The 27,294-nt window shown below is 50.3% G+C and overlaps 9 protein-coding genes across 9 annotated transcripts; 7 read left to right on the top strand and 2 right to left on the bottom strand.

Moving 5' to 3' along the window:
- Window positions 1–52: 52 nt before the first annotated feature.
- On the top strand, window positions 53–2,380 carry HO173_001707 (uncharacterized protein; the record flags this gene model as incomplete). The annotated part of the gene is made up of 5 exons (XM_037303644.1): window positions 53–223; window positions 282–558; window positions 626–771; window positions 824–1,263; window positions 1,411–2,380. The coding sequence occupies 5 exons, from the start codon at window positions 53–55 to the stop codon at window positions 2,378–2,380; spliced, it is 2,004 nt and encodes a 667-aa protein (XP_037169366.1).
- Window positions 2,381–2,725: 345 nt separating this feature from the next.
- On the top strand, window positions 2,726–3,540 carry HO173_001706 (uncharacterized protein; the record flags this gene model as incomplete). The annotated part of the gene is made up of 6 exons (XM_037303643.1): window positions 2,726–2,740; window positions 2,801–2,831; window positions 2,889–2,901; window positions 2,972–3,041; window positions 3,242–3,358; window positions 3,511–3,540. The coding sequence occupies 6 exons, from the start codon at window positions 2,726–2,728 to the stop codon at window positions 3,538–3,540; spliced, it is 276 nt and encodes a 91-aa protein (XP_037169365.1).
- Window positions 3,541–3,968: 428 nt separating this feature from the next.
- HO173_001705 (uncharacterized protein) lies at window positions 3,969–5,567 on the top strand (the record flags this gene model as incomplete). The annotated part of the gene is made up of 1 exon (XM_037303642.1): window positions 3,969–5,567. One exon carries the CDS (start codon window positions 3,969–3,971, stop codon window positions 5,565–5,567), a length of 1,599 nt encoding a protein of 532 aa, XP_037169364.1.
- A 138-nt stretch (window positions 5,568–5,705) lies between these two features.
- Window positions 5,706–10,606, top strand: HO173_001704 (uncharacterized protein; the record flags this gene model as incomplete). The annotated part of the gene is made up of 4 exons (XM_037303641.1): window positions 5,706–5,768; window positions 5,936–6,280; window positions 6,592–8,974; window positions 10,389–10,606. The coding sequence occupies 4 exons, from the start codon at window positions 5,706–5,708 to the stop codon at window positions 10,604–10,606; spliced, it is 3,009 nt and encodes a 1,002-aa protein (XP_037169363.1).
- Window positions 10,607–10,874: 268 nt separating this feature from the next.
- Window positions 10,875–12,430, bottom strand: HO173_001703 (uncharacterized protein; the record flags this gene model as incomplete). Its single annotated transcript, XM_037303640.1, has 4 exons — window positions 10,875–10,887; window positions 10,939–11,997; window positions 12,054–12,208; window positions 12,416–12,430. 4 exons carry the CDS (start codon window positions 12,428–12,430, stop codon window positions 10,875–10,877), a joined length of 1,242 nt encoding a protein of 413 aa, XP_037169362.1.
- A 601-nt stretch (window positions 12,431–13,031) lies between these two features.
- Window positions 13,032–14,939, top strand: HO173_001702 (uncharacterized protein; the record flags this gene model as incomplete). Its single annotated transcript, XM_037303639.1, has 1 exon — window positions 13,032–14,939. One exon carries the CDS (start codon window positions 13,032–13,034, stop codon window positions 14,937–14,939), a length of 1,908 nt encoding a protein of 635 aa, XP_037169361.1.
- Window positions 14,940–15,609: 670 nt separating this feature from the next.
- On the bottom strand, window positions 15,610–16,743 carry HO173_001701 (uncharacterized protein; the record flags this gene model as incomplete). The annotated part of the gene is made up of 6 exons (XM_037303638.1): window positions 15,610–15,676; window positions 15,732–16,208; window positions 16,266–16,345; window positions 16,407–16,452; window positions 16,502–16,664; window positions 16,737–16,743. 6 exons carry the CDS (start codon window positions 16,741–16,743, stop codon window positions 15,610–15,612), a joined length of 840 nt encoding a protein of 279 aa, XP_037169360.1.
- Window positions 16,744–17,143: 400 nt separating this feature from the next.
- On the top strand, window positions 17,144–19,177 carry HO173_001700 (uncharacterized protein; the record flags this gene model as incomplete). Its single annotated transcript, XM_037303637.1, has 7 exons — window positions 17,144–17,153; window positions 17,230–17,247; window positions 17,309–17,357; window positions 17,444–17,537; window positions 17,601–17,684; window positions 17,736–18,025; window positions 18,076–19,177. 7 exons carry the CDS (start codon window positions 17,144–17,146, stop codon window positions 19,175–19,177), a joined length of 1,647 nt encoding a protein of 548 aa, XP_037169359.1.
- Window positions 19,178–24,360: 5,183 nt separating this feature from the next.
- On the top strand, window positions 24,361–26,066 carry HO173_001699 (uncharacterized protein; the record flags this gene model as incomplete). Its single annotated transcript, XM_037303636.1, has 2 exons — window positions 24,361–24,460; window positions 24,514–26,066. 2 exons carry the CDS (start codon window positions 24,361–24,363, stop codon window positions 26,064–26,066), a joined length of 1,653 nt encoding a protein of 550 aa, XP_037169358.1.
- Between the last annotated feature and the right edge of the window lie 1,228 nt (window positions 26,067–27,294).

Below are 27,294 nucleotides of genomic sequence, written 5' to 3'. Positions count from 1 at the left end.
CAATACCCGGCTTGATAAGCCTTGAGTGATACTGTGCGTCCATCAAACGGTCATGGCTAAGAAGGATAAGAAATCCAAAGACGCTGAGAAGAAAGCTCGCGTTGCTGCCAAACAAAGCAAAAAGACAGCCCAAAAAGAAAAGAAAGTCAAGCCCAAAGGAGCGGACGATAGTGACGCTGAAGATGTCGACCTGGAATCATTGCTAGAAGAGTACGCCAAACAAGTGGGTAACTTCTCTTCTAAGGCATCCTGGAATGGTCTCAAGCCACTCACGAAATTAGCAAGCCCAATTTCTCAAAGTCACGGAGACTCTTTGCGAAGCTCCATCTCCTCGTTCATCAGCAACTCTCATCGGCTCACCTTCCAATGTGAAGGAGCTTTTTCTTTTTGGGGGCGAGTATTACAACGGCGCTCTTGCTTCGTTCTTCAACGACCTTTTTATCTACCACGTTGAAAGAGACGAATGGCGAAAAGTGACGAGCCCCAATAGTCCCTTGCCTAGAAGTGGGCATGCATGGTGTCGAGGTGGCAATGCAGGCGGCGTGTATCTATTTGGGGGTACGCCTGGGAATCAAACCGAAGGAAAGAGTCCCTTGCTATATCAGGCTCGCTAATCTGGGATCAGGCGAATTTTCGTCACCGAAACAGGGTACTTTTTACCATTACAACGACTTCTGGAGGCTAGAACCATCCACTAGAGAGTGGACCAGACTAGAAAGTAAAGGTAAGAGCCCGCCTGCGAGAAGCGGACATAGGTTAGTATATTATAAAGTAAGTTCACAGATCTAGACTACGGTAGCTAGCAGCTGCTCAATCGACCTAGAACTACATAATCCTGTTTGGAGGGTTCCAGGATACTTCCCAGGTAACCAAGTATTTACAAGATCTTTGGGTTTATGACTGTCAAAATTACGTGTGGCACAATCCTGTGCTGCCTCAGAAGCCTGATGCGAGGTCTTCGTTCTCCTTTCTTCCACATGACGCAGGAGCTGTCTTATTTGGCGGCTATTCAAGGGTCAAAGCCAACACTACCGTTGGCAAACAGACTAAAGGAGGCCTTCAATCATCGAAATCGGTCTTGAAACCGACAATACATCAAGACACTTGGGTGCTTCGAATCGAGCCACCAGCTACAGATGCAACAAGCAGCGCTGCCCCAACAATGCGATGGGAACGTCGCAAGAAACCGGTAAATTCGCCGAATCCACCCAGAGCAGGCGTGACCCAGGCTTATCACAAAGGTCGTGGCATTATGTTTGGTGGGTACGTTATAATCTCCAAGGCAATTCTTCCCCATTCACGCTGTCTTATGAGTCGTCCGATGTCTCTCAAGAGTCCTCTGCTCCTAAGACATGTCTCGCGACCCAGAACTCCTCCCGCAAGAGTAATGCTGACTCCGAAATCATCAAGAGTTCACGATGTCGAAGAGAGCGATGAAGGCATCGACAGCGAATTCTTCGACCAACTTTTTGCATTCAACATCGAGCGTAATAGATTTTTCCCCCTAACATTGCGGCGAGCCAAAATTGCTCCCAAGAAGCAGATGGAAGATCGTGGTGCAAGAAGAGGCAGAAGCAAAGCAGATGAAGCTGAGTTGCTCCGCAACCTTGCGGCACTGGAAACAAAGGGAACCATTGCGGATTCACATACTATAGATACAGAGCCCATGATGGAGGCAGAAGGGTCGCCGCCTAAGGCAGCCAAACCAATCCAAAGCACCATGCCCCATCCCAGGTTCAACGCCCAGCTGGCCGTTCAAGGCGATGTATTGTATATCTTTGGAGGCACCTATGAGCGCGGTGATCGCGAATATACATTTGATGAGATGCACGCCGTCGATCTCGGTAAACTCGATGGCATTCAAGAAATTTACAGAAGGGAACTCGAAAATTGGCAAGTCGACGATTCGGAGAGCGAATCGGGTTCCGATGGAGAGGAAGAATTCGGTTCAACAGATGAAGACATGGAGGGAGACACGCCTTCAGGTGTGGCTCTGCTACCAACAGAGATCCCAACAAAGTCTACGGAAATACCATTGGCAGAGGAGCACATGGATGAGACTGAAGATGAACAGCCAGAAACTACATTGATCGACACGAGGCCTCACCCGCGAGCATTTGAAAGTCTTCGCGAATTCTTCTCTAGGACTTCGAATTCATGGCAAGAGCTTGTTCTTGAGAAATTGCATAGCAAGAGTGATGGCGCGAATAATTCTATCAAAGAGTTGAGGAAGGTGGCATTTGATCTAGCGGAGACTAGATGGTGGGACAGCAGGGAAGAGATCACAGCGGAAGAAGAGAGGCAAGAAGAGGCTGGTATTGGGGATGTTGTTAGCATGGCCGATCGAGCCAACACTGGAGGGCCCAACAGGCGACGTTAGAGAGCATTGATAGATATTGAGAGAGTTTAGTAGATGATAACAGGCCTGCCATTCATAAGACCTTTCCAAATATAAGGCATTCGTGAAGACAATGAAGTACTGAAGTTTCAGCGCGTACAGTTGACGTCACGTGCAGGTTTCAGCAATGACCTTTCTACATGGGGGGTTGTGACGGAATCGGCTCGGCAGTATAATGTTCCGGAGCCCCCCCAAAAAGTAGAGTCTGAATTCTGAGACTACGTGAAAGATAATTGAGGGCACATTGCAACCGCTCTACTGATTTCTCCACGACTTGACGCTCAAAGTACATTGATGCAAAGACTCTTCTCAACTACTGCCGGCACAATGTCTCAACAACGTGTATGCATGGGCGGAGGCATTGATGAAGAGGGTTAGCCAGCTGATCCTCGCTTCGAACAGATTTCCTACACAGTACATGGCACAGTGCAGGGTTTGTCATTATCTCATTCTGAGGCCTCGATTAGCTCAGGCTGTTGACTGTTAGCAGGTGTCAACTTTCGGTAGGCATACTGCAACGCCAATTTCACAAAATGTAGGATAGGCCATGTTTGACTATTTCTTACTTGACAGATCGTTCACCCAATCAAAAGCAAAGTCCCTGAACCTAACGGGCTTTGTTGCGAACACTTCGGACGACAAGGTACGGGCTCCTGGCAATTCTTCAAAGCGTTATTCATTTGTCTCCTGCTCCTTTCACTATTTTTGCTTGCTCTTTTGCACCTCTTCCATCCACAATTCCTCTTAGATGGGCTATCACGTAACAAGATACCGCAAGGAACCATTTCCCAAACGTCAACATGATGATATATCGAATTTAGTGACTAACAGTCGGCTGTGTAGGTAGCTGGGGAAGCGCAAGGCTCGGAAGACAGCATCAAGTCATTCCTCAAAGAGCTCAACAATGGGCCCGGTGCGGCACACGTAGTAAAGGTAGAGAAGGAAGAGATCAAGACAAAGGTCTGTCATTTCAGAGCGTTTTCTTCCTACTTGGTTCCAAAGCAGAGTCACTGGAATCTTTCGGAAGGGTCCCGTTCTCTCTATTCCCAGATTTTCTCTAGAACTCGGGTTCCTGGATCGAAGAAGCGATGCTGACTGGGGTATATGCGCAGGAAGGAGAGAAATCCTTTGGGACCCAGTGAATCTAATCCTTTCTGTCGAATGGATCAGGAAATTAGCGATAGGACATAGCTTAGAGCCCAAAGAGAAGCCACCACCACAGCTAGAAGAAATTGCCTATATCCATAGTGGCACAATTCCACTCTGCTCTATCGCTCCACCGAAAAGGTGCATGTTCTTTCGCAGACTCACAACCTGTAGAAATGTGGACAAGCCATAGCGGTAAAACGCGTTCCGAGGTTAAACACCGGCATGTCCCTTTACAAGCGCGTCGCGCTGAGTTTCACCCCTGGACCCTAGTGCCCCTGTTGGCCCGACTCCACACTTCGTTCAACAACAAGCAAGAAAATGGCTTCGTCAGTAAGATCAATGGTTGAGTGAAGTGTCTTCCTGTTCATGCCTCTGTACACTTCTTGTGGTCGTCCATATCCCCAATCGCCTATACACAATCATGTATGATCATGTAAGCAATAATTCGCCTGTGCCAGTCATGGCAATCAGTCCATTAACCGAAAGCAATGCCTCTTGTTCCCCACCTTTTACCAGAGACTCCTCACCATCTCCGTCAACATCTCCTACGCCTGCACTATTTGCCTGTCCACCGTTGAGTCGATCTTTCTCCGCTAATTCATCAACCACTTCCTCGGTTTCTACGGGCTCTCAACCATCCATAACCTCTCGTTCTGTCTCTGCATCTGGCGCTGTCCGCCAAAGAGGCTATGTCCGGCCACAAGGTGTTTCATTCGCCCCTTCGGCTGGGAACAGAGATAGTGTTCTTAGCTTGGGCAGCATTGCTCATCTCCAATATTACTTCGCCCGCACTGGCTTATTAGACGGCAAGGGAGGCCAATTGGCAAAAGGATCGAAGAACAAAAACGGCTTTGAGAAGCCATCCACAAATATCCTGCCTAGGATTCGTGCCAGCCCAGACTTAGGACGAGACACAGACGGCAGCAATGGCTCTTCTGAGGCAGCAGATAAGGACCCAGGAGAACCACTCATGCTGCCACCAACAGTCAGCACCTACAGTCACAGAGTCCAGTATATCCCTCCGCCACCAGATTTAGAGACGCTCAGGCATGATCTCAAGACCACTCTGGCTGATGCCAAAAAGGCGTTACAAGAAATTCAAGATCAAAATCAGCAGGACCACGAACAACGAAAGCTGGAACCAGAAAGCAACTCTCCTGACGTAGACAACAAAAACCACGTGTCATCGTCGTTTTCACAGTCATCAGGCTGGTATGAGATACAAGGTGTGCACATATTGGATGTTGTCACCCTGGCGATTCGCGCTGCGAAAATCTACTACACTTCCCACGAAGACCCGCACCGACTGTACAGCATCAAGTCGGAACGTCAGATACGTGAAGAACTTCTTAGTGTTCTCGATGTGCTGAAAAGGATGGCTGGCCGAAATTTTGCTGGTGGGATGAGGGAGGAAGAACTGAGGATTATGAAGGATTGGGTGGAAGGCATAGAAGCCTTCCTAAGCAAAGAAGCAGCAATGGAGGAGCAGGAGAAAGAAACCCAAGACAGCTGGGCTTGGCTTGAAGGGTCCTGGCAGGGTCGAGAACGTGAAAGAGAGTGGCTTTTCTTATGCTCGTTCCTACCTGAGGGCAGCCTACCCGAATGGACAGCTTTTGAAGACTCTGCCCAGACACCTACTCCATTCCTGGAAACATTACGGAGCGGGCTGACCCTAGTTCATCTGCACAATGCTCTGTTGAAGAAATCCAGGAGGCAATTTGGCGACATCAAATCCTTCCATACCGACACCGCCAAACCCTACCGCTGCTCTGAGAATCTCCGCTATTGGATCAAAGCGGCCGAGATCCGGTGGGAAACCAAGCTGAAAGTCAATGTCTCGGGAGTGGTAAATGCAAAGAGTGGGGCTTGGATGGACTTTGATACAGCCATCCTTCAATGGAGCAAAACAGTCAGGGAAGAGCTCACAAAAGAATTCAAGGAAGAAACAATACGGCCAAACCAGCAGACGATGTTTCCCGTAGATCAAAGAACCGGCATGAATGAGTGCAATGAATCATGAAGATTATGATGGCTATGAACAGATGTTGTTGGAGATTTGATCAGTTGAGAGGTGCTGTGCACAAGGCGGGCAGTGTTCCCATTTCCTGACGACAGATTTGTTTTGATACCCCCGGTTCACCATCTTGACCTCCATAGAATGGCAATTCAAATGCACGGCAATCCAAATGCAGCAGATGAGACCTGCCTAGACACAGAAGTCGTCCGTAGTGCTTAACTCAAGAGGGGCTGTGATACAATGGTCAACCGTAGAGCTGCGGCTGTCAAAACCTATGAAATTGCCCACCTACGCCAACCCTCATAAAATACAGACCTTTGCCCATACTTCTACTCCCTAGCTGAAATCGCGCTGCAACTTTGCTTGCATAGCAAGTCACTTATATCGCGTTTGCCTTGCTTTGCTTGCAATCAGATGAAAAGCTCTTGCGGCCTCTCAAACGCGTGAAATCGGGTTTCAACACGGCCCCTGCAGCTACCTACACCAGCAGGGAACCTCGTTCACTCTTTTCCCCAACAGCGCATTTCCCCCTTGCTTTTGAGAATTTCATGCACTACGCACAGGGACAAGCTCCTGCCACATCTTCAGAGATCAAAGCTGTACCTGGTCGGCTGAACACAAACCTCGACCTTCCTACTCTCAGCCCTCCAACACCGCCAGCCAGAGAGGCTCCAGCCCACAACGTTCCGGCATTGATGCTCATGAAGCGTGGTGCAGTATGAGCTCCAGTGATCTTGCTTGAAAGTGCTACAGCCGCTCATTCGAAAAACAAAGCTGCGGCTTGACCACGAAATCGACTCCCTGATCCTACCGGCAGGCGGAGAAAAGAGAAGCAAACGTACAGTTTGGGTGGAAAGGAACAACCTTGAAGAGAAAACTTTTCTTTCTCTCAGGGAAATAGAGAAGGACACTTCGGAAACCCTTTCATGCAAACTTAACTAGACCACGACTTTTACAATTAGTTCACAAGAGACACATCTGCTGGTCTATGATGACGGGCTATAACATACTGACAGGGTTATCGAAGAAAGGCCGCAATGGATCCACCACAACATTCAAGTCCGGTGCGCAGAAGCCAGATGACATCCTACCTGTCAGCAGTTCAGAGGATGACGAGCCCGTGGCATCTTCTGGGGGAATATCCTCGCAGCAGATGCTTGTGTCGCCAGTAGATGCAGAGTCGTACTTCAACTCTTTGAACTCAATAAGGTCATCCCGAGCGAATTCGGTATACTCACTCTCACGCATATCGCTCACAAGTCAGCTTTCACAGTTGACTTCCCTGGCTTTACCCAATGCGACCTCGTTGTCTAGCAGCATCTCCTGCATACCTACAGCTCCTATCGCCGCGACCACTCTCAGCAGCGCAGCAGACCAGATCAGACGATGGCTCCAGAAGGCAACGGAGGTCTTGAGTGGACTTGATGCCGAAGATGATGTGGAATGGGCGGCTGCCGGAGGGCGAGAAGGGCTTGGGGAGGTTCAAACGGCGATTGAGAAATTCGAAAGCCTTATTGGGGTGTACGTCACAGCGATTGAAGACCTGCAGGATCGAGACGACATCTCGGATATTCCTAAAGAGCAGCTGCCCGCTGTCGTTGATCAGATGGAGAGAATCCTTGAGGGTTGGGAGAGCGTGCGGAGGTCACTCAAGGGCATCAAACGACAGGTTGAACTGGCAATGGAATGGGAAGAGTTATGGAATATTGTACTCGGAGATATCGGTTTGGAGGTGGAAAACCTGTCCAGACTGGTCTTCGAGATGGAGGAGGCGAGGCACAAAGCGTTGCTCGCAGATCCATCTGAGAGCATCGGAGCTCTTGACATGCAGGAGCTTGACACCATAGTGGAAGAGGGCGAGAGGGAGACAACAAGCCATCGCATTAGCTTATCAAATGCTCTACCACCAAGCTCACCAATGGAGTCGCCAGGAACCGGCATGGCACCGGAAGATGACCGACTTCTGGCTCTCTTCGCTCGCATGCAGCCACTTCGGGCGTCATTGGACTTTCTTCCAATGACTCTGTCGAATTTTCACGCTAAAGCACAGCCAGTGCTGCCTACAGCTTGCCAGGAGTTAGAGTCAAGGAGGATAAGCCTAGAGAAGAAGTGGAAGATTTTAGAACACGATGCTCAACGTCTGAGGCAAGAGCTCGGCGAGGATCGTTGGGTGCTTCTGTTCCGCAACGCTGGAAGGCAAGCTCAAAAGCTCTGCGAGTCAATCGAGCGCGCTATCACCAAGCTTCAAGAAGCTATCGATGTAGGGGCTCAGCACAGCAATCCTCCATTGCTAGCTAAGAAGGTGGAGGCCTATGAGGCAAAGAAGATTCATTACGGACCAGCAATTGAGAAGGTTCTGGAAATCATTGACAAAGGTGTTACTGACCGTTTCACTGTTAATGGCGAGGTTCTAAGGCTGCAGTCGGACACAAAAGCTAGATGGCAGAGCACTAACTCCGAGATGAAAAACATGAACCTGGCTTTGGATGATCTGACCATAAACAAGAATCAACAGCTGCGTGACTCTATTTCTAGTATCATGTCCATGGACCGTTCCTTGGACCGATCTGCAAATGGTAGTGCTGTTGACACCCCCGGCAGCTCGCCTGCATCCTCTGTTGTTATGGGCCCAACAAGTGGCAACAAGCGTGATGAGTCTCCTGGCATGAATGGATTGAGCCGCAGAAGCAGCATTGTGTTTAATGGCAACACCCGCCTGAACAGTGCACGTCGTAATTTTACTATGCCCCCCGGATCGCCTGGCTCGATTCAGCTGCCTCGCAAAACACCAATGTCTAGGTCTTTCACATCGGACGGTCGGTCCTCATCTCGAGGTGCATCACCATCACCCTACGCCAAACAAGCATCGGCCACACCTACGCCTACAACTACGCCAGGATGCTGGTCCCAACGACCTAGCGTGCCACAAGTTGACAATAAGCCTCGCTGGAATTCTTCTCCAAACGTCGACCACTTTGAATTTGGTCAGAAACCAAGGCCAGTACCATACTCTACTTTATCGCTTAGTCGTAGGAGCTCAATGGCTTTCCGCTCTCCGAGCAGCGCTGGATCTCATCTAAATTCCCCTGGTCTTGCTCTTCCCAGCCCGTTGGGTCGTTCATCCCCAGTACCCGCTCTTGTCACTGCAACCATGTCGCATCGCCCACGAATCGCATCTGGTGCCCAAAGCTCGATTGGGACGCGTCAAACTTCATGGTCCTCACCTGCGAACTCGACCGATTGGGTGAAATTCAAGGACAAGACACCCCCATCTACCGCGTCAAAGAAGGAGAGCATCCGCCTTGGCTTAACACCGAGCTCACCTCCAGATGTTCCTACTGGAGATAGTCCATCTGTAAGACCAAGACCGCAGCGCCCAAGCACGGCTTTGGCGAGCAGCCGTCGCGTTAGTATGCTACCGCTGCCGAAGAATTCGCCCCTGGCCACTCCAAATGGACGCGAGACCGCTTTGGGATTGAGGACGGTGTCAAACGGAAACGGCAGAGAGACCTCTTTCGGGTCAAGGCCTGTTTGCAACGGTAGAGACAGCTCATTGGGTTCAAGGCCCCCGTCAAAGGGGAAGGAGAATGGAGCTACCATCAGGGGAAGGTGAAGGCGTGGAAACAACTAGGAGGATAATAAGTGCGTTTACGGGCGTCTAGTAGAAGACGAGAAGAAAACGTTCTTATGCGAGCCTTCAACATTTTTACGAGCAACTGACGAAGCGTTGTAGCGGAAATGTTATAGCGAAGGTGTTCCGGCGGAAAATGTGTACACTGATTTCTGTTACCTGACCACTGAGAACATGTCAACGCGGCCATCAGCTAGCGTGTCAGAGACATACTGCAGATACAACAGAACAATGCATATGGTACAATCGTTCAAGCCTTGAATCGGCGTGACTTATGGCCTGATAATAACCGGCCAGGTAGTGCGCACCCAATCTCGTCGTCTATCCTTTTCCACATTCCACCCTCCCTTAATGCCCTTCTACCTCCCAGGTCTTCCGAGTCTGACTTCCAATGTTCACATGCTTTCACAGTCTCCTCGAACTTTCTCAGAATATGCCTACGACAGACGCAGTCCTCTCCCCACAACTCTCCTCCTTCCTGCATACCACCCCATCTGCTTCATCCGTCTTGAACGGCACTCTTTCTCTCTGCCTCTTCGCCCACGCTCTGTGCCCTCCCTCTCTCACGCATCCCACATACGTATGCGCACACGTACCCGGCGCCTCTTTGGCTTATACACCATACGATCTATACAGATGTCTACCATCTACCTGCATCGTTTACTTCCCCACATGCTGGATCCAGTCGTATGATCCACTTCGTCCGTTTTTGCCTCCTGGCGCTGGTAGGTATCCGGTGGCCCTGTCCGAGACGCACACTGGCCCAGAAAGCACGATACAATATTTCAACATGGCCCAAGATACTCGATTGCAAATCTTTTTGTGTCCGGAGTCGCGATCCGATGGGATGCATCGGCTTTGTCCATCCCACTCTTTTCAGCCGCGAAGCTCTCCGTTGCAACTCCTTGCCCGATGCGTCGACCGCAAACATACCAGGGTTTTGCCCCAATAGTTGATACTCTCTCTCATGACATGACATGACATGCAATCCCAACCTCCCTCGCTCTCCCTCCATCACCGACCATCCCCACCGCGGACACCGGCTGTAGCCTACAGAGCCCGTGAGATATGGTTCTCAAGCCGTACCCTAGCTCCCTGATTCGTTGTGTACATCAAGCTGCAACGCTGATCGCAGGAGTTACATACTGGAAGACCTTACGGCACGACTTGTATTCGATACTAAAAGAAACCAGTTGACTGCGAAGACTTGAGGCGATGTCTCCCTGGCTCGTCCTCCCTGAATCCACCATCGGCGTCTCACTGGCTCATGCACCTACCAATAGAGAAATGTAGGACGATGCTCTGGCTGGTCTTCATCCTCGCTATTGCCGTCCTGTTTTTCGCAATCTGGGTGGCTTTCCGCGTTGGACCGCAAACAAGGGATGTGGATGAGGGCAGTGAGATGGAGTAAGGAAAGAAAAAGGGAAGCCGAGGAGGAGACAATGAATTTGAGAAGTGGAAGTGGGAGCGTGGGGGTACGGAGAACCGAGTAGGGAAAATGGGTGGCTTCTGCAGGGAAAGGATTGGGCCAGAATCTCCAAGCCAAAGGTGCTGGGACCTAGAAAAGCAAGCATGGAAATCCATAATTCTGCATGCAGCCATTGGCTTTGAGCCATCACAAGAGCATGGTGTAAGTATGGTACATTGAACCCGAGCGACTATCGCTTCATCAATCGAATCTATACCTCTCGCCTGCAATGTGTGAGCTTTCAAGACTGCCCTGATTGCAAAAGGTTTTCTCACCAAGTCATGCCAGGCCGTTCAGCCTTTGGCGTGTGCACGGCATTACTGTCTGCAAAAGGATCATCTTCTTCCTCTTCCTCAGAATCGTCATCCTCAGCATGCCGTATCCCACCTTGCCCGTTTAAAAGCATCGTCGGATGGGGCTGGTTGGGCTTTTTACCAATGTTGAGCTTTGAAAACGCTTCTTGTGTATCTTTCTGTTTGTCTGGCTCCGACCCGGTAGGTTTCGCTGTTGGCTCGTCGTCGCTCCACTCTTGCCCTTCGCTGTCGCTATCGTCGTCGACGCTCTTGTCGAGAATCTCATATGCCATCAAAGCCTCGACGAGGCTATCGTTAGCATTGATCAGGCTACCAAGCCACTGTTCGCTTTCCACATGCTGTATGTACCGCAATATCTGTCGCCGCAGCCCTTTACATGTTTCGAAGCGGTTCACAGTCTCGGCGTGTTCGCTAACACGAAGCTTTTCCCTGTTCAGGAGCTTGAGGGCATTCATGAGGTTGGTGCTTGCAACAGAGGCGGAAGCAATGGCTTGAAGGAGTTGCGGCTTCTCCTTCTCAAGATTGAAGGTTCTTGATCTCGATCTTTTGCTGTGCTTGTCAAGCTTCAATTTCTTGGGGTGGTATTTAGGTGTTGGCGTGATGCTTGCGGCAGCGTTACTTCTGGGAGTCAGGCTTGGTGAAGCTATTGAGCTTGACTCGCCAGACATGGATTCGTCTTCAGTGCTGCCGAAAGGGTCTTCGTTTGCTTCTCGTTCGGTCTCTTGCAGTACTTTCGACTGTGCCTGGGTGACTGGCTTTTTCCTCTTCGGAAGCTGCTTCTGGAGAGCTACGATGCGCTCCATGCCTTGGGTGGATTGGTAGGCCACGGCCCACTGTCTGAACAATACTTGGCACTTCATCTTGACCTCTGAGTCCGACAAGGAGTCTGTGGCACAAACACGAAGGCGCTCTAATAATGGTTCGTCTGCGAAAGCTCGCTGAAAGCGGGGACCAGCATTTTCGATGAGACCATCCAGGACCGTGAGAGCTCGTAGTTGTTGATCAACGCTGCCATATTTACTGCGACATCATTTCAGCAAAGCTCAAACTGGTTGCCAATGTACGATTTGGCCTACAGCTTCTTTCGTATCGCTCGTGCCGCTTCGGTTGGACCACCGGTTTGCAATCTTATGACCTCGATCAGGTCTACGATCCCGCTCATATCATCCGCTTCATAGTGTTCGCTCGTCAAACGATTGATTTGGACTGTGATAGCCGAGTATGGCTTGCTCTAAGAGCCCAGGACAAGTGGCATTAGCTTCATGGAAAATTCAGAAGGGCTGCAAGTAGACGAGATTGAGATGCCTAGCAGACATGATATGGCCACGACAAAACGAAAGCTACTTATGCATGATGTTCTACGAGGACGGAAGGCAGACAGAACATGATATAGTTTTGGGCCCAAAGATTGAAAACAGGTACATTATCTGCCACCTACCGAAGTCGAGAACATTTTGTTCTCCTTGTCAGACTCGAGTCGTGGAGCTCAGTTACACTTATATGAGCAGGAGTTTGACACAAGAACAACAATTGTTATGTGCAACCACCATGAGAGACTGGCTTCTCTGAATGTAAGCAGCTGCTGTGGGACAAGGACGAGAGATGGTAAGATGACGAAATCGACACAAGGTCCAGTTTGAACGAGCTATTCTCGAGTCTATTGAGACCTTGTCAACAAGGTCTTAGAAGTAACTAGAAATGCATGTTTATCAAAGCAAATCAAATAACAGTGTATCCAGCAGTCAAAATAGAAGGATGTCTTTTTGATATGGAGCTTCGACTCGACTTGGGGAACCTCAGACCAAAACCCTCGCACTTAGCCCTTTTTGGATTGCGGGGTGCATATGTGACCGGCATTTCTCCGAGCTCTCTCTCTCTCTCTGCCTCTGCTCAACCTATGCGATACATTCTCTCTTCAAACATTTACTGTGGAGAACACTGGTGGCGGAGGAGCTAAGGTGGGGGTTAGAGGGGCTGGAGGTGCATTGAAAAAAGGACTGATAGCGCAAAGAGTTTGGAGATGGAATTTACATGAGATGAGAGAGGCCGCGATCATGGATGAGCCAATGCTGGACGAGACCTCAGATGATCATTATCCTGCGCCAACAGTCTCCGGCTTCACACCTATTAATCACCTTGGCTATTCTGACACAGCTCCCATGTACTTGGAGCACGAGGATGCTGCCATTAAGTCCAAGTCAGCCGACAAACCCAGGGCTCCAAAGAGGCGGAAGACTCAATCATTTGCTGCTACAACAGCATCCAAGCCCAAAAAAGCTGCGAGTTCCAAGAAGACAAAGAGAACCAGGACAGCGGCACAACTGGACTGCCAGGATATTTCGCAAGGCTTGTCAAGGACCAAGCCAACGTCTTCCCCAGATGGAGCGCTACCTGTGAAGGCTGGGTTGCCCTTTGGAAATCTGTTGAAACAGATTCCGCAATTGCAGAGGGTCCGTGATACATCAGTCGAATGTGAGGTTAAGCCAGCGTTCAACGGTAGGAAGAGACAGAGCAAGCCTTCTGGACTCGCCAACAACTATCAGGCTGCGTATGCCGATACTCGGGCCAACGTCGTCAATCAAGCTACTCCCCCCACTCCTCCCAAAAGCGATGAAGTCGAAGCAGGTTTCAGCCACAATGATCAGTCTCATGGCCAAGACTTCACTACCGAACGACGGGCAAGTCCATACCATCATGTTGAGCCTTCCATCCAGAAAACCCTGGAGTCCGATGGCAGCATTATAGTCAAAGACTTTGGTGGACCACCCTTTACTCAAACAAGCCCTCCGACTCTCCAAAACCGAAGGTCTCAGGGAACAATGATGGTAAACGATTTCGAACCCCTGGACTCGATATCAGGCGACCTCTGTGAGGTTGACGATATCAAATGCGGCGATCGTGGCGAAGAAGACAAATTTCCCATGGACGATGAGTGTCTCGAAGAGATGATGCAGTCAATTGCGGTTCCAGCGGAAGAAGAACCCTTGGGCTCAGAGTGGCGGCCGCAGGAGTTCTTGGATGATACCTTACATATTGATGAGCAGCTGGACAACGAGCAAGCGCACTGGCCTGGAGCTATCCAAGACTCAGATGGACTAGTCATGTATGACGAGGATCCGCCCTTAGTGGCCAGCGACATTATTGACGTCCCTTCTTCGCCCCAATGGAGTTCCCAAGCCTCATGCATCTTAACTCACGTCACAGGCAACGCCAACCCACATCGCGCGAAAACGTCAGAAGGGTCCGAGAACTGCTTCGATGACAATGACCTAGATGATGGCCTCATCGATCTTCTGGTCGACGAATCCAAGAGTCTCCAGGTTACTTCCCCTGTATCACCTGCAAAGGTACCTTTGTCACCAAAATTGCAGTGGCTCTCACCTAAGACTTACACACCAGCAAAATCGTCTCGAATACCGGTATCTCCCACTGATGATCCACAGCTTGTGCCCATGAATTCCAACAGGGATGCCCTACCATTCATGCGTCCCCCTTTCCCGAAGGCCATCCGCGACCGCTCTCCAATCCTCGGTTTCACTAATCGCACCGTCCTGCGCACCTGCTTTCGAATAGGAGAAGCGTTTAACGCTGCCGCACTAGCCTCACGTACCAACGTCGACGCCATCATAGAGCTCTACGCTCGTGTTGTATCCTCCTCGCGCGATGCTAGTGGGGGGTATAAGCAGTTTTTCCAATTCGGAGACTTATTCACAGACAAGCCGCCGTACCTTAATGGCACGTACACTCTCTGGAAAGGTGTCGGGATATGGGACAATGATTCGAAGGAGCTTGTTGGTGAGAAGGGAAGGGGGAAGATGGCCAGGGTGTTGGGGAAGATTAAAAAGAGGGAGCCAGGACAGCCGCAGGGGCCTGGAGCTGAGATGGCTGTCCTGAGTATTTGGGAGGTGGATTGGGAGGACGTTGGGGTAGCGAAGGGGATTGTTTGTCCCGAAAAAAGCTGAGGACTTGGAGGGGACTTTGCTGCCGGAATCAAGTGCTGAGACTGTGCGGCTGGGAGGTGGATAAAAGTGGGAAGGGATATGCTAGGCAGTTTGCTGGAACTTGTGTCTGCTTTGATCGATCTGTCAGAGATACCCTATGAGCGTATGGCTTTGATCTTTTGGCTTTGACTTATTGGCTTTCAAAAACAAACCTACGGCACCTTTATATACGTTTCTGGGCTGGCTTGAGATTTCTTGCGAAATGGAAGCTCATCTTCTCAATAGTGCAGATATCATGTAGCATCAGACGCATAAGAATAAAATTTGCCAGACTACCATGAGTGAATGATCTGCATTCCTATCTATGATCTTCGAACGAGGCGTCAGGTCGATCTCGAAAGCCATGGTCGAGTCCGGAATAGATCCCTGACTTTTTAGACGCCTGCCGAGTGATTCGGTTGATCCTGTGAGCTAAAGTACATAATGATGACTGGGGTTTTCCAACAGGAGATGAGAATGGGGAAGCGGACGTGAAAAACGACGCCCACGAGACAGACGCCATGCGTGGAAATGAATTCTGAGCACAGAGCCTGCGTGGCAGCGCCGGCTGCGGGAGAATAACCAAGACCGCAACGTGCCTGAATTAGCCCACACCGGTGAAAATGAACAATTTTTGCATCGAGATGGGGATCTATTCAGAGGCCTCCTCCTTCGCCGGCGCATCTGTTGCTGCATCTGGCGCGCTCGTTGAGAAGACACTAGAGTGACAGTCAGCGACGTTGGTCATGAAAGCGGCCTTGATAGAGCTCTCACAGGTGCTTCTCGTAGAAGTGCAGCATCCGCTGCGGGCAAGCTCGGTAGATGACAGGCAATTTCGCTTTCGAGCGGTAGAATCTGCCGTCTTCGTTCTTCGCATTCCATATCAAATAACCCCACAGCTCACCGTCAGTATTTTCACGTGTCACAGTGTCGACGGACTGGACTAGTGGATCCCACGCTCCGTCTTTTGCTGGAGGTGCCTTCCAGTCATCGTCGCCTTCATCCGTGTAGCCAATGAGGGGGACGGGTGAGCCGTCTTGTTCCATATCATCCGCTCCATTGCTCTTTCTGCCTTTGCCTTTGCCGCTGCTTGTTCGGCTTGACTTGGTCATCTTTGGTCGCTTCCCTGTATCGGGTTTCTTTCCGCCTGTGCTTTGACGGCCTCGTTTCTTGGTGCTGGACTTTGGCTGGTCTACAGCCGGATTACCGCCAATGTTTTTCCAGTACTCTTCCAGTATCTCTTTTGCGCCCCTGTAATGGATTCAGCAAGCTGAATGGTGGCTGAGTTGGGGCAACACTCAAGCTTACTCGAGATTGTCCTCGGTCTCCCAAGTGCGGTCTGCCTTCTTCTCGTAACCCTTCCATTTGACATGATAGCGCATGTGGCCCTGGAAGACCATCAAATTAGCAGGCGATTGGCAATTGTTCGGACATTCAGCGATCGCTCACATCTTCGAAGTCTGAGCGGTGGTCCTTGATGGCTTCGACAATGAAGCTGAGCCATAGTCAGTAAGATGCAACAATCCATAAGAGCCCAGACTGACGTTTCTGGATCCTCTTCTTCTCCATCATCATCATCCTCTTCGTCTTCCTTGTCCTTCATTGTAGAATCCGCGGGTTCATCATTGGTCTCAGCCGACTCGGCTTTCGTAGGTTGGACATCTTCAGGGGCCGACTCCACGTCGCTTTCTTCGACCGGAAGAGGGGCTAGAACAAAATGTTTAGTATGCATGATCGTGTAAGTGACGCGAAGCTCGAGTAAGACAGTGACGAACTCACGAGGCATTGTGACGTGTGAGCGTTGTTAGTCAGTGCTACACGGAGTGCAGTACGACGATGGGCGGTAATGAAGAAGCTCAAAGGTCAATTGTAGATAGCCTCTGAAGATGAAGAAACTAGTGATCGTTAAGATGAAGTGGACAATGTATGTTGGTGTGAGGCGCAAAGTGATTGTGATGCTCGGATGTTCTTGATCGACGACGGTCAAGTCGCGTGGATAGCGCTAGCGCGCCGGCACGTCTCCCAAATATTTTCAACGGCCTACATGATATTAGATCATACAACGAATCAAGATCTGTACTGAACTGCAGATTTACCTGGCTTTCTCCTCTGTAGATTATCTTTTGACTCGATACTGATCACTGGACTGGTTTTTCCAAGACAAAAACAGCACTGCAGTGCTCAAGATGGCCATGCGTGAGTTACTCAAAAGAACAGAGCTCTCCCCAAGCTTTGCAAGTAGGATACGAAGTTGATAGCATCTTATGCTCAGAGTTGGATATGTCAAATGGTACACTTGGTCCCTATGATATTTCTATATCAGTACCACAGCTGACGTTCTCGAATTGTAGCCTCGGTGATGAAGGACGAACAGGGTCGGCCTTTCATCGTTGTCAGAGAGTACGTTGGATCCCCTTATTTTGCTGTCACGACAATATGGGCGCTATTGGAGTTGTGTAGGGGAAGACTGGTCTGACTGGATTTAGTCAAGGGAAAAAGAAGCGACAGCACGGAAACGACGCTGTCAAATCCCATATCACTGCCGCGAGGACAGTGGCCAACATTGTCCGAACATCACTGGTGAGATCAGGCCATGGAATCCACTGGAGAAACCTGAGATGTGACTAAGATTTGGTTTAAAAGGGACCGCGAGGTCTAGACAAGATTCTTATTTCGCCAGACGGAGATATCACAGTCACCAATGATGGGGCTACTATACTTTCACAGGTACGGTCAAGCCTACGATACAAGACACCGTACTGATGGCTGGCTTTTCAGATGGAAATATCGAATCACGTTGCAAAGTTACTAGTTGAGCTTTCAAAGTCGCAAGACGATGAGATAGGAGATGGGACCACAGGTGTTGTTGTACTCGCAGGGGCTCTTCTAGAACAAGCTGCGGACCTGATCGACAAGGGAATACATCCTATTCGGATAGCAGACGGATACGATCAGGCCTGTGAGGTCGCAGTGGAAGAGCTGGATCGGATAAGCGACAAGATCGAGTTCACAAAGGAACAGCGGCAGAACCTTTTTAAGGTTGCGAAGACCAGCCTGGGAAGCAAAATGTATGATCTAACACACTAGCCATGGAAACGCAAAGCTGATGGTGGTCTAGTGTATCAAAAGCCCATGATCAATTCGCCCAGATAGCCGTTGACGCTGTCCTCTCCGTCGCTGATCTCGAGAGAAAAGATGTCGACTTCGAGCTGATCAAGGTTGACGGCAAAGTTGGTGGTTCATTAGAAGATACGCTTCTGATAAAGGGCGTTATAGTCGACAAAGACTTCTCACATCCTCAAATGCCAGACGAGGTACGAGATGCCAAGCTGGCGATCTTGACTTGCGCCTTCGAGCCACCGAAGCCGAAGACGAAGCACAAGCTTGACATAACGACTGTTGAAGAGTTCAAGAAGCTGCAGAACTACGAGAAGAACAAGTTCACAGAGATGATTCAGCAGATAAAAGATACAGGGGCCAACCTTGTGATATGTCAATGGGGATTTGACGACGAGGCAAACCACCTGCTATTACAAAACAAGCTTCCCGCAGTCAGATGGGTTGGAGGTCCCGAAATCGAACTCATCGCAATAGCAACAAACGGCCGGATCGTTCCCCGATTCGAGGATCTCAGCGCAGCGAAGCTTGGAAAGGCAGGGGTTGTGCGGGAGATGAGCTTCGGTACTACGAGGGAGAAGATGTTGGTCATCGAGGAATGCGCAAACACACGAGCAGTAACGGTCTTTGTCAGAGGAAGCAACAAGATGATCATCGACGAGGCCAAACGCTCACTACACGACGCCCTCTGCGTCGTGCGAAACCTCGTTAAAGACAACCGTGTCGTCTATGGAGGAGGCGCCGCGGAGATAGCTTGCTCGTTAGCAGTCGAGGAGGCTGCAGTCAAGAGCCCTGGCCTGGAACAGTACGCCATGCGGGCATTCGCCGACGCACTTGACGCGGTGCCCATGGCCCTGGCAGAGAACTCTGGGCTGAGCCCGATTGAGACGTTGGCTTCCATCAAGTCGAGGCAGGTTAAGGAGGCGAATTCGAGGCTGGGGGTGGACTGCATGCAGAGTGGAAGCAACGACATGCGTGAGCACTTCGTCATCGATCCACTGATCGGGAAGAGGCAGCAGCTGCTCTTGGCCACGCAGCTGTGTCGCATGGTGCTCAAGGTGAACAATGTCATCATCGCCGGAAGCGACGACAATGAATTCTAGATCTCCGCCCATGTAGACCGAAGATAGGATTAATTTATTGTCATACCCTCATCGCGTGAGCCGTAAGGGCCTTTGGCATAGATTTGACAGAAAAGGCAATGTTGACGAGACAGATAGACATCATCATCGGATTGTCCACGCGCCTGACCAGAGCACACACCTATCCCCTCCAGCTCCGGGAGCAGAACGAAAAGATGCCACGCACCGTGCTCCAGACCACCTCATCTACCTCATGTCCAGTCCCGTGTACATCCGATCGCTCCGCCGCAGCCCGCACGCTGCCAGTATGAGAGAGAGAAAGAAAAATGCAATCACTATTGAATACCGGCGCCGTGTCAAACCCACACAGTCACGTATTCCAAGCCAAGAAATCGATTGCGCTGAGAGAGAGAGTGTGTGTATGTGTCTTTAACGGACAGCGATCCTTCTTCTCTGACTAGTGCCGATAGCGTTGAGACCGAGGAGGAGGAGGAGACGGGAGAAGACTTTCTACCGCCGCCGCATCCACTTCCTTCTGGCTGCACTTCCCGTGCCCGTGGTCTCGACCGCCCGTTGTCGTATCGACGGCTCCTTCCATCGGAAGCGGGCTCTGAGGGAAGGTGGTACGGTGGAGCTCTTGCGGGCTTTGCGATGGATGACAGTGTGGTTGGTTGGTTGGTGGATTCATCGAATGAATGACTGGGGAAGGATCATGAGTAGCCCATGCTCCGTGGGTGCCTTTCTGCGATCAAGGAAAGAGGGTGGGAAAGCATGAGCTCCGGTCCATCTTCGAACAGCTTGCGCTAGAGACGAGATGGTACCTTCAAAGCACAGGGACACGGGAATATCCTGGAGCGGCTTCAGGTCTGAGAAATGCGTCGCGTGCTAGACCTACTGATGCCACGACATCGCAGCCACGAAGCAGAGCATCGGGGAGAGTGGCAGTCTGTGCGCTGAATAATCTTGTTGTTAGATTTTGGTGTCATCGTCAGAACGGCTATCATTCATGGTGGAAAATACTTCCGTGAGAGCGTACAACAATAATGAGATGGCTTCTCGTCGATGCTTGTGGTGTCGATATTCTAGATGTTTGTGCCACTTCGACTGCCACTCGTTCTGATCATCTTGCGTGCCGCCCACCACCGTCATGGACTACAGTTCCCAGGGGCAACTACCTAGTCTCTCGAGCACGGACACACCTAGGAAATTAGATCCTCCGCGCAAGCGAGGGAGGTGACGAGGTCGATGAACCAGGATCCAAAGAAATCTGCACGTTGACTCTTCCTTCCCCAGAGCCCCAGATATAGCATATCCGAGGGCCTCAATCTGATACGGAAAGTCTAGGCCTCTCGGCATCTCGATCAGATAACCAGGGATGACGATAGCGGCGTTCCCTGCTTTTATCGCGTGGCGGCGCCTTCATGTAGGCTTGGCATACCCTGATGTACCCCGTGCTCTTGGCCCGGAATCCGAGCGTTTTGGGCTGGAGAGACTCCCATGGGCTTATAGAGACAGATCATGAATCGCCGACTATCCCCACGTTACGTACGCAGGGAAAGGTGGAGCTAGATCATCTTGACACTCGAGGCAGGTAAGTAAGGGCAAAGTTGAAATGTGATCTATCAGACACTTAACTAATTATTGTTCCTGAAGTCAAAAAGGATGTGTAATCAAATTTTGACAGGTGACAGACTGCTAGCATAGCTGCTGGAAATTGTGAAAGGTGTCGTGGCGTTCCATGGAAGCTTCGCCTCCACCCCACACGGCTCAGGTCACTCTGAAATTTGGAAGAGGAGATTGAGGATTGCACGTGAGAATCCCACGTTCTTCTTATCAAGGCCTAAGTGAATCCTTCTCGTAAAGAATCCTTCTCATGAAGAATCCTTCAACGGTGAGCAGCAGGACCGCTCCGTTGGTCGATCCGCGCCGGACTTTGTCCTGTTTGGACTTGGGAGGGTCTCGTCGGCTCATCGGGCGGGGAAATGTTGGATGCCTTCCCCGACTTTTAGTGGGATCTTCACGGGATAGATCACCCCCACGCGGCGACACGCAGCACGTGGTAGTCCAAGGGTTGGGGATTACCGGATTACCAACGCAAAGGTTGTTGGTAAAATTTCATCTCCCAAATCCCAATTTGATTGATAGCATTGGCATTAGCATTATGATTATCACCACTAGCCAGGGGGGAGTTGTTCTTTTTTGTCGGCATTCAGGACGGATACGACGTTGAATGTCTAAAAATGTTACGAGGTTGCCGCCTTCGAATACACGATCGTCGCGGGTGGTCAGCTTACCCCCTGAGTGCTGAGCTCCTCTGCACGGGTTAAATTGAAACAAGCTGAATGGCGGCGGCTTCAGCGGAAAGGAAATGGGAAGGATGACGATGATGAAGTGTCACTTCGCCGACTTGAAACCCCGACTGCGGCGTCATCAAAAAAGGGGAAACGTTTGTAGACTTTTACCATCAGCAGTGGTGTCTGCTGACCAGAAATTGGGAGGTGAGATGAACTTTAAAAATCCTGAGGCTCGGACCCCGCGGGGGCACATGACCCGCCCTCTCTGCAGTTGAAATGTCTACCGTATACCGTACCTAGGAACAGTCCCTGAAGTAATCTTCAAGGGATGTTGATTATAAGATAATCCTTCGATAATTTGCACTCGTCACCATCAGTCAGACCGAAGGATTTCACCTGAGAGATTTCCACCAGCTTTTTCCCGTCCGGACTCGGTTGTCGGTACGTCTTCCCCTCGGTCTTTATTCTTCCCCTGGTTGCCTCACTTGTTAAATTAGTCGGCAATCTTATCCTCATTCAATTTATGCGCAAGGGCACGGCAAAGTTAGATTCACAGCACGAGGTCTTCAAACCCTCAATCATAGGCAACGATGTAGTGATAGTATGTGCCTCACCGTTCGGCGTATACGAGCTTTCGATTGTAGCGTCAAGGGCATCAAGATGCAAACATAGCCGCCACCTTTGTTCAGGGCGCAACATAGGGAAGCCCACACAGGATCAATCCTTGGCAACCACACGGCTGATAAGGACAGTAGAGGATAAAGAGTAGGTACTGTTGCCTTGGAAGTAAGGGTGACCAGAGCACCTTGCATTGTTCCTTTGATGCACGTAAGAGGCAAAAGTCGGTGCTTGGTAGCAAAATGCGGTCAACCCGCCATTCAGGAGAGTCACATGGAGCTCTGGGTCCATGCGCGCCATACTGATGCGCTGTTCAGCCAGCTTTGAAGCGCATACATAAGCGACACTGGTCATCAGGTTCTCAGCCTATGAAGTGACGAGTAGCACTTCCCTCAAAGGATGACTTCGGTCTTTCAAGGATTGGAGGAGAAGACAGTGAACCCATCTGACTCTTACGTCCGTTCGAAGCGTTCAGTCCATCAGACCCTGAAGCGACCAAAAGGGTAAGTATTGGCCATGAATGGGTCGCGTATGAGCGCGATGATCGATGTCAGCAATAATGTAGATTCGTGAGATTGGAGCTGGCAAAGAATTCCCCGACGCCAGCCATCACAAGATGGATGGGTCCAAGAGAGACAGGTCGGGCGGTGAAGCGAATGAAACAAGGAAGCCGCCTCTCTGCATTCGGCCACCACACATTCTCATTCCAGTATCCTTTGATGCAGGCCGGTATCGAATTTCCTTTTGCAGTGTTCAATTCCTGGAGCCCGGTTACTGCGTTCAGCTGTCGAAGATTTGGCGAGTTGATACGATGCTGGTTTCGTATAGGTAGTGGACGTATGGGAAAGGCTGACTGGCGTATGTAAGGGCTGGTTTATTTTCGAGGGCAGTTGGTGGCGTTTGTGGCTTCACTGCTGCATGGCACGCTGTCAACCCCAGGAATTTCGGTGGGCAATTAGTGCCGTGGGGGTCAGCCCGGGTCAGGCAATTCTGGGGAAGCGAACCCTGGGCTTCTTCCTTTTGATAGGTACGACTTATTTACGAGTCCGTCATTCTGGTAGAGATTTGCGCCTCGTATTATGTTTTGAGAATCGATGAGAAAGAGCCAAATAGGATGGGGCGAAGACGTAATGGGGATGGAAACAGAAAGGCGGTGGACCGGAAGAAGTAGGGAATTAGTCTAGCAGTGAGGAAATGCGTGAATTCTACTTAGGTTCTGGAACTATACCGAGGTTACCCCTGCTGCTGTTTGAGGGAGCCACTGTGATAGGCAAAGATTCCGGATCGAAGCCGAATGAAAGTCTAGCTAAGAGTAAGACTAAGAGTAAAGAGAATTTTGGTCAATTGTCTATCTCCCTGTAAAATGCATCCGGGTTCTGTCAAGCCTTGCCACCGTTGTCGGGGAAGGGAGGAAGAGTGAAGTTAGTTTAGTCTTTCGTTGGCGGTTGAGATCCGCGTCCTGTTGTGACTGGTGTTTGGATGTTTGGTGTTGTGATGAAAGTTGAGGAGGAAAAAGAGAAAAAAGAAAAACAATTACGGGTAATAATAATAATAAGTCTTCATAAAGCGAGGGGTACATATTTGATCATAATGGCCTAGGTCCCCAACTTTTTCTTTCTTATTTTCTAGAATTTGTCACTTATGCAGCTTGCATGCATACATGCATACATGCATGCATACTCTGACTTGGGTCCAGAATATAACCAGCATAACCAGAAAATAAGCAAGCTTAACATTCAGCCTATCCATTTCACCTTACCTTGACGCATACATACTACCCTACTACTACTACTCCTACTACTCCTTCCATCATTACTACTACTGATTATGGAACTTGTTGGATCGATCGCACCGAAGGTACAGTAATCGATCATCGGGGCATCCGTAATCGCTTTACACCGCTGCGCTGCAACAGATCCTCACTCATCCTGGTAACAAAACCACCTCCACTTTCCTCCACATCCCAACTCCACATTCACGCCCGTAATCCTCCTCCAACTTTATTCTTCACCAAGTCTATATCACCACTTCCTTCACCTTCCTTACCAAGCCCATTTTACGGCCTCAATTCTGCTCGTATACTGATTCTTCTTACTCAGTTTAACGCCGCCCACCTGCAAAATTTGCAAGTGGCAAAGACCTTCCACCACACCCTTCTAGATCGATTCCGTGCCTCGGGCAATAACGGTGCCTGACGAGAATTCTCAACACCACCCACAACACTTGAAAACTCTCAACCACTACTCACCTGGCTTCAATTCTTGCTTACACTCGTCGCGAGTGTTTTACAACATGCCGATTCGATTGGAAACCCCCATGCTCTCGGTGGACGTGGAGAAATTGCGAGAATTGGACACCAGGAATGCGGAACACCTCTTCGGCTTGTACAGTAGTACGTCGTCTCTGGCACTGCCTTCCCAAAACTCATACTAATATACGTCCCAGTGTTTTCGAAATGCGCCGAGTCAATGGAGGACGGTCGCCGGCTAGAGAATCTCACATGGCGATTATGGAACCGAGAAACCCTCTGCTGCGAGCCTCAGCCACAACATAACCACACCACCACACCTACAATTGATTTCGCGAGGTCGAGACCAAATCGCAGGGACGTGCCTGGCCTCTCCGCCAGCGTCGAATCTTTGGTCTCCATTGGCTCAAACTCAAGCGAAGATACTCAATCGCCACCCACAGCACCCCTCAATATTCACCCCAACACATCACCAAAATCCGAACCCACATTATCAAGGAGCAGAGGGAAAGAGAAACACATTACCTCCTTGGGCCTGGAGAAGATGGTCCATTCGATCCAAGACAAGCAGGAGATCGCGCCTCTTTCACCAAGGATTGCCGATGCAATGCCACCAATGCCACTGTCTACCGATGTCACTCCTCGTGCGGCGTCTCCCACCATTGATGCACCTTTCCGTTCCTCGGAATCTTCCTCATTCACTGCTCCTCCAAGTAGTCCTGATAGCGACAACAGCCCACAGCAGACGGTTGGTTCTGATACCAGTGCCGAGATTCTCAATTCGCACAGCGTGGTTCGAGGATTCTCGATGGGCCAGGAGTCCTTCTATCGCTCTCACACACACCTCGCTCCTGAAGCGATGCCGATGAAACACAATTCCACCAACAAAACAGAGACCGCCTCTAAGAAGGGTCCCGTGTTCCTGCTTGGATGCTCCTCAGGAGAAGACGACAGTTCCTTGGACGAAAAAATGACTTCTCAACCTCAGCAAAGCTCACTCACCCTAGGCCTCAAGCGGCCGAGTGGAAACAAAAAGACACTTTCCTTCAGGGACGAGGTCGAGTCACGCGCCTTGGAAAAGAGATCTCACGAGGATGAGGAGGTGTTTGAGTCCGACGAAGATGACGAGAGCGCCATTGATGATGACTCTGAGGAGGAGGACGATGACGACTGGGAAGATGACGCATCAGAAAGTGCTGAGAATACTGCCAACGACAATCCGTTATTCCAACGTGTCGACTCGCAACCAAATCTAGTATCACGGCGATCTGTCTTAACAACTGAATTACATCAGCTCGACCGGGCTGCTACTTTCGCAAATCTGGCCTCAAAATCCACTCCAGTGATAAGACGAACCAAAACGTCGACCTTGACCGGTCCTTCCGATGGACTTTCTCCGGTGGAGGACGCTTCACTTACCTTGCTTCCAGGACAGATGACCAGATCGAAACCCATAGTTATGACTGCCGGCAACGCACAACAAATGGCCTTTTCACCCAAAACTACACGCCGACACATGCTTGCTACGGAGATGACTGAGTCACTAAGAACGAACGTCCTGTGGGAGCGACAGCAGAAAAAGGCAACAACCAACGCCATGATAAAACGTCGGCACACTGCCCAAAACCTGACGAGTCTACAACACTTTCCCGGCGAAGCAGTGCAAGCCTCCACGCAGGGATCTAGGAACACCTCCTTCGATCACTACTTCGAAGCAGGGCTTGGTGAATACCACAGGGCTGGCTGGTAGCCATGCGTACTGCTTCCGCACATATTACGAATACAGCAGAGCTACTACTAACGATTCTCATTTTCTTCACGCTGCGCTTTAGCGAATATATTTCAGAGGCATCTTCACAGCATGGCGCAGCGGCATCATGACCACTTTTAGCGATGTTTCATACACGGAGCCATCAGTGGCGGCGTTTTCCAAAAAGGTTCGATCATGCAATACTACATATGATACCACTACTGCTCTGTGCCTCGCACATTGCAAAATTGCTGTATGTTTTTTTCGGGACGGAAAGGGCTGAGGGGTTTCGATCCTACCTCCGAGGTGCCATAGATGCGGTTCTCATCGGCAAAGCCCCTTTTGAAGAACAAGCTTCAACAGTGCGAAGGAGACGGGAAGGCCCCGAGACCGTTGGCTTGGTGGAGGCAACGGCTTCGGCAGAGGCAGTTGATAACAGTACATAGGCACAATCAAGAAATTACTCCTGCCATTCTGAACACATCGCCCGAAGTCGTGTTGCGTGAGTTGTGATGCTTTCTGCAAGGTCTTGCTTTGCACACATGCAACAGGCCAAGCCACCGTTGGGCATCACTCTCAGTCTCTTGCTTTCTCTCGCTTCCTCGTGTGCCAGAAGTACTTTAGCCTATGACCATATCTTCCGGACATGTCCGATGGATGGCCCAAGGAGCATTCTAAAGTACCAGGAAAGTGGTATGCGAAGTCGCAGTCATATGTAGCCATTTCTCGCTTATCACACATGAAAAGGTCAGAAAGCTTGACCGTTGCATGCAGGAGCACATTTCAACATGTCCCCTTGTGCTTCCCCAAGCGCCGATAATTTAAGCGCCCCCAGGGGTTCGTCGGGGCCCTACACCCACATTCAACTTTACCACAGGGTTGGGAAATTTGCATCGCGGTCATTGGGGACTAATCATGCCGACTCATGCACTCCGTATGCGGTGGAGGAACCCACTTCCTGCTGGGTAGGCCCAGGTTGGAGGGGCATTGTTATTTGTTTCATTCATTGTGGGTGGGGGGGGGGGGGGAGGTGCCTTGGCGTAGGGCTCCTGTGATTAGGGTTTGCAGTTACGATAAGGGGGGGGAGGTGGGGAGGTTGTTTTGCATTGCGTGCATTGCGCTGTTCGGCGTGCGTGCGAATGATGGGTTACCAAGCTGAACTCTAGCGTGCAAATCAAGGGACAATTACTTGTATCGACCTTTTAGAGTTCTGGTCGACAGCGGTACG

This window comes from Letharia columbiana (genome assembly GCF_014066305.1).
Source record: "Letharia columbiana isolate WasteWater2 chromosome Unknown Sc0000003_s0, whole genome shotgun sequence".
Classification (NCBI taxonomy): Eukaryota; Fungi; Ascomycota; class Lecanoromycetes; order Lecanorales; family Parmeliaceae; genus Letharia; species Letharia columbiana.
Note: the sequence above shows the minus strand (reverse complement) of the source record. Positions and strands in the feature narration are given on the sequence as shown.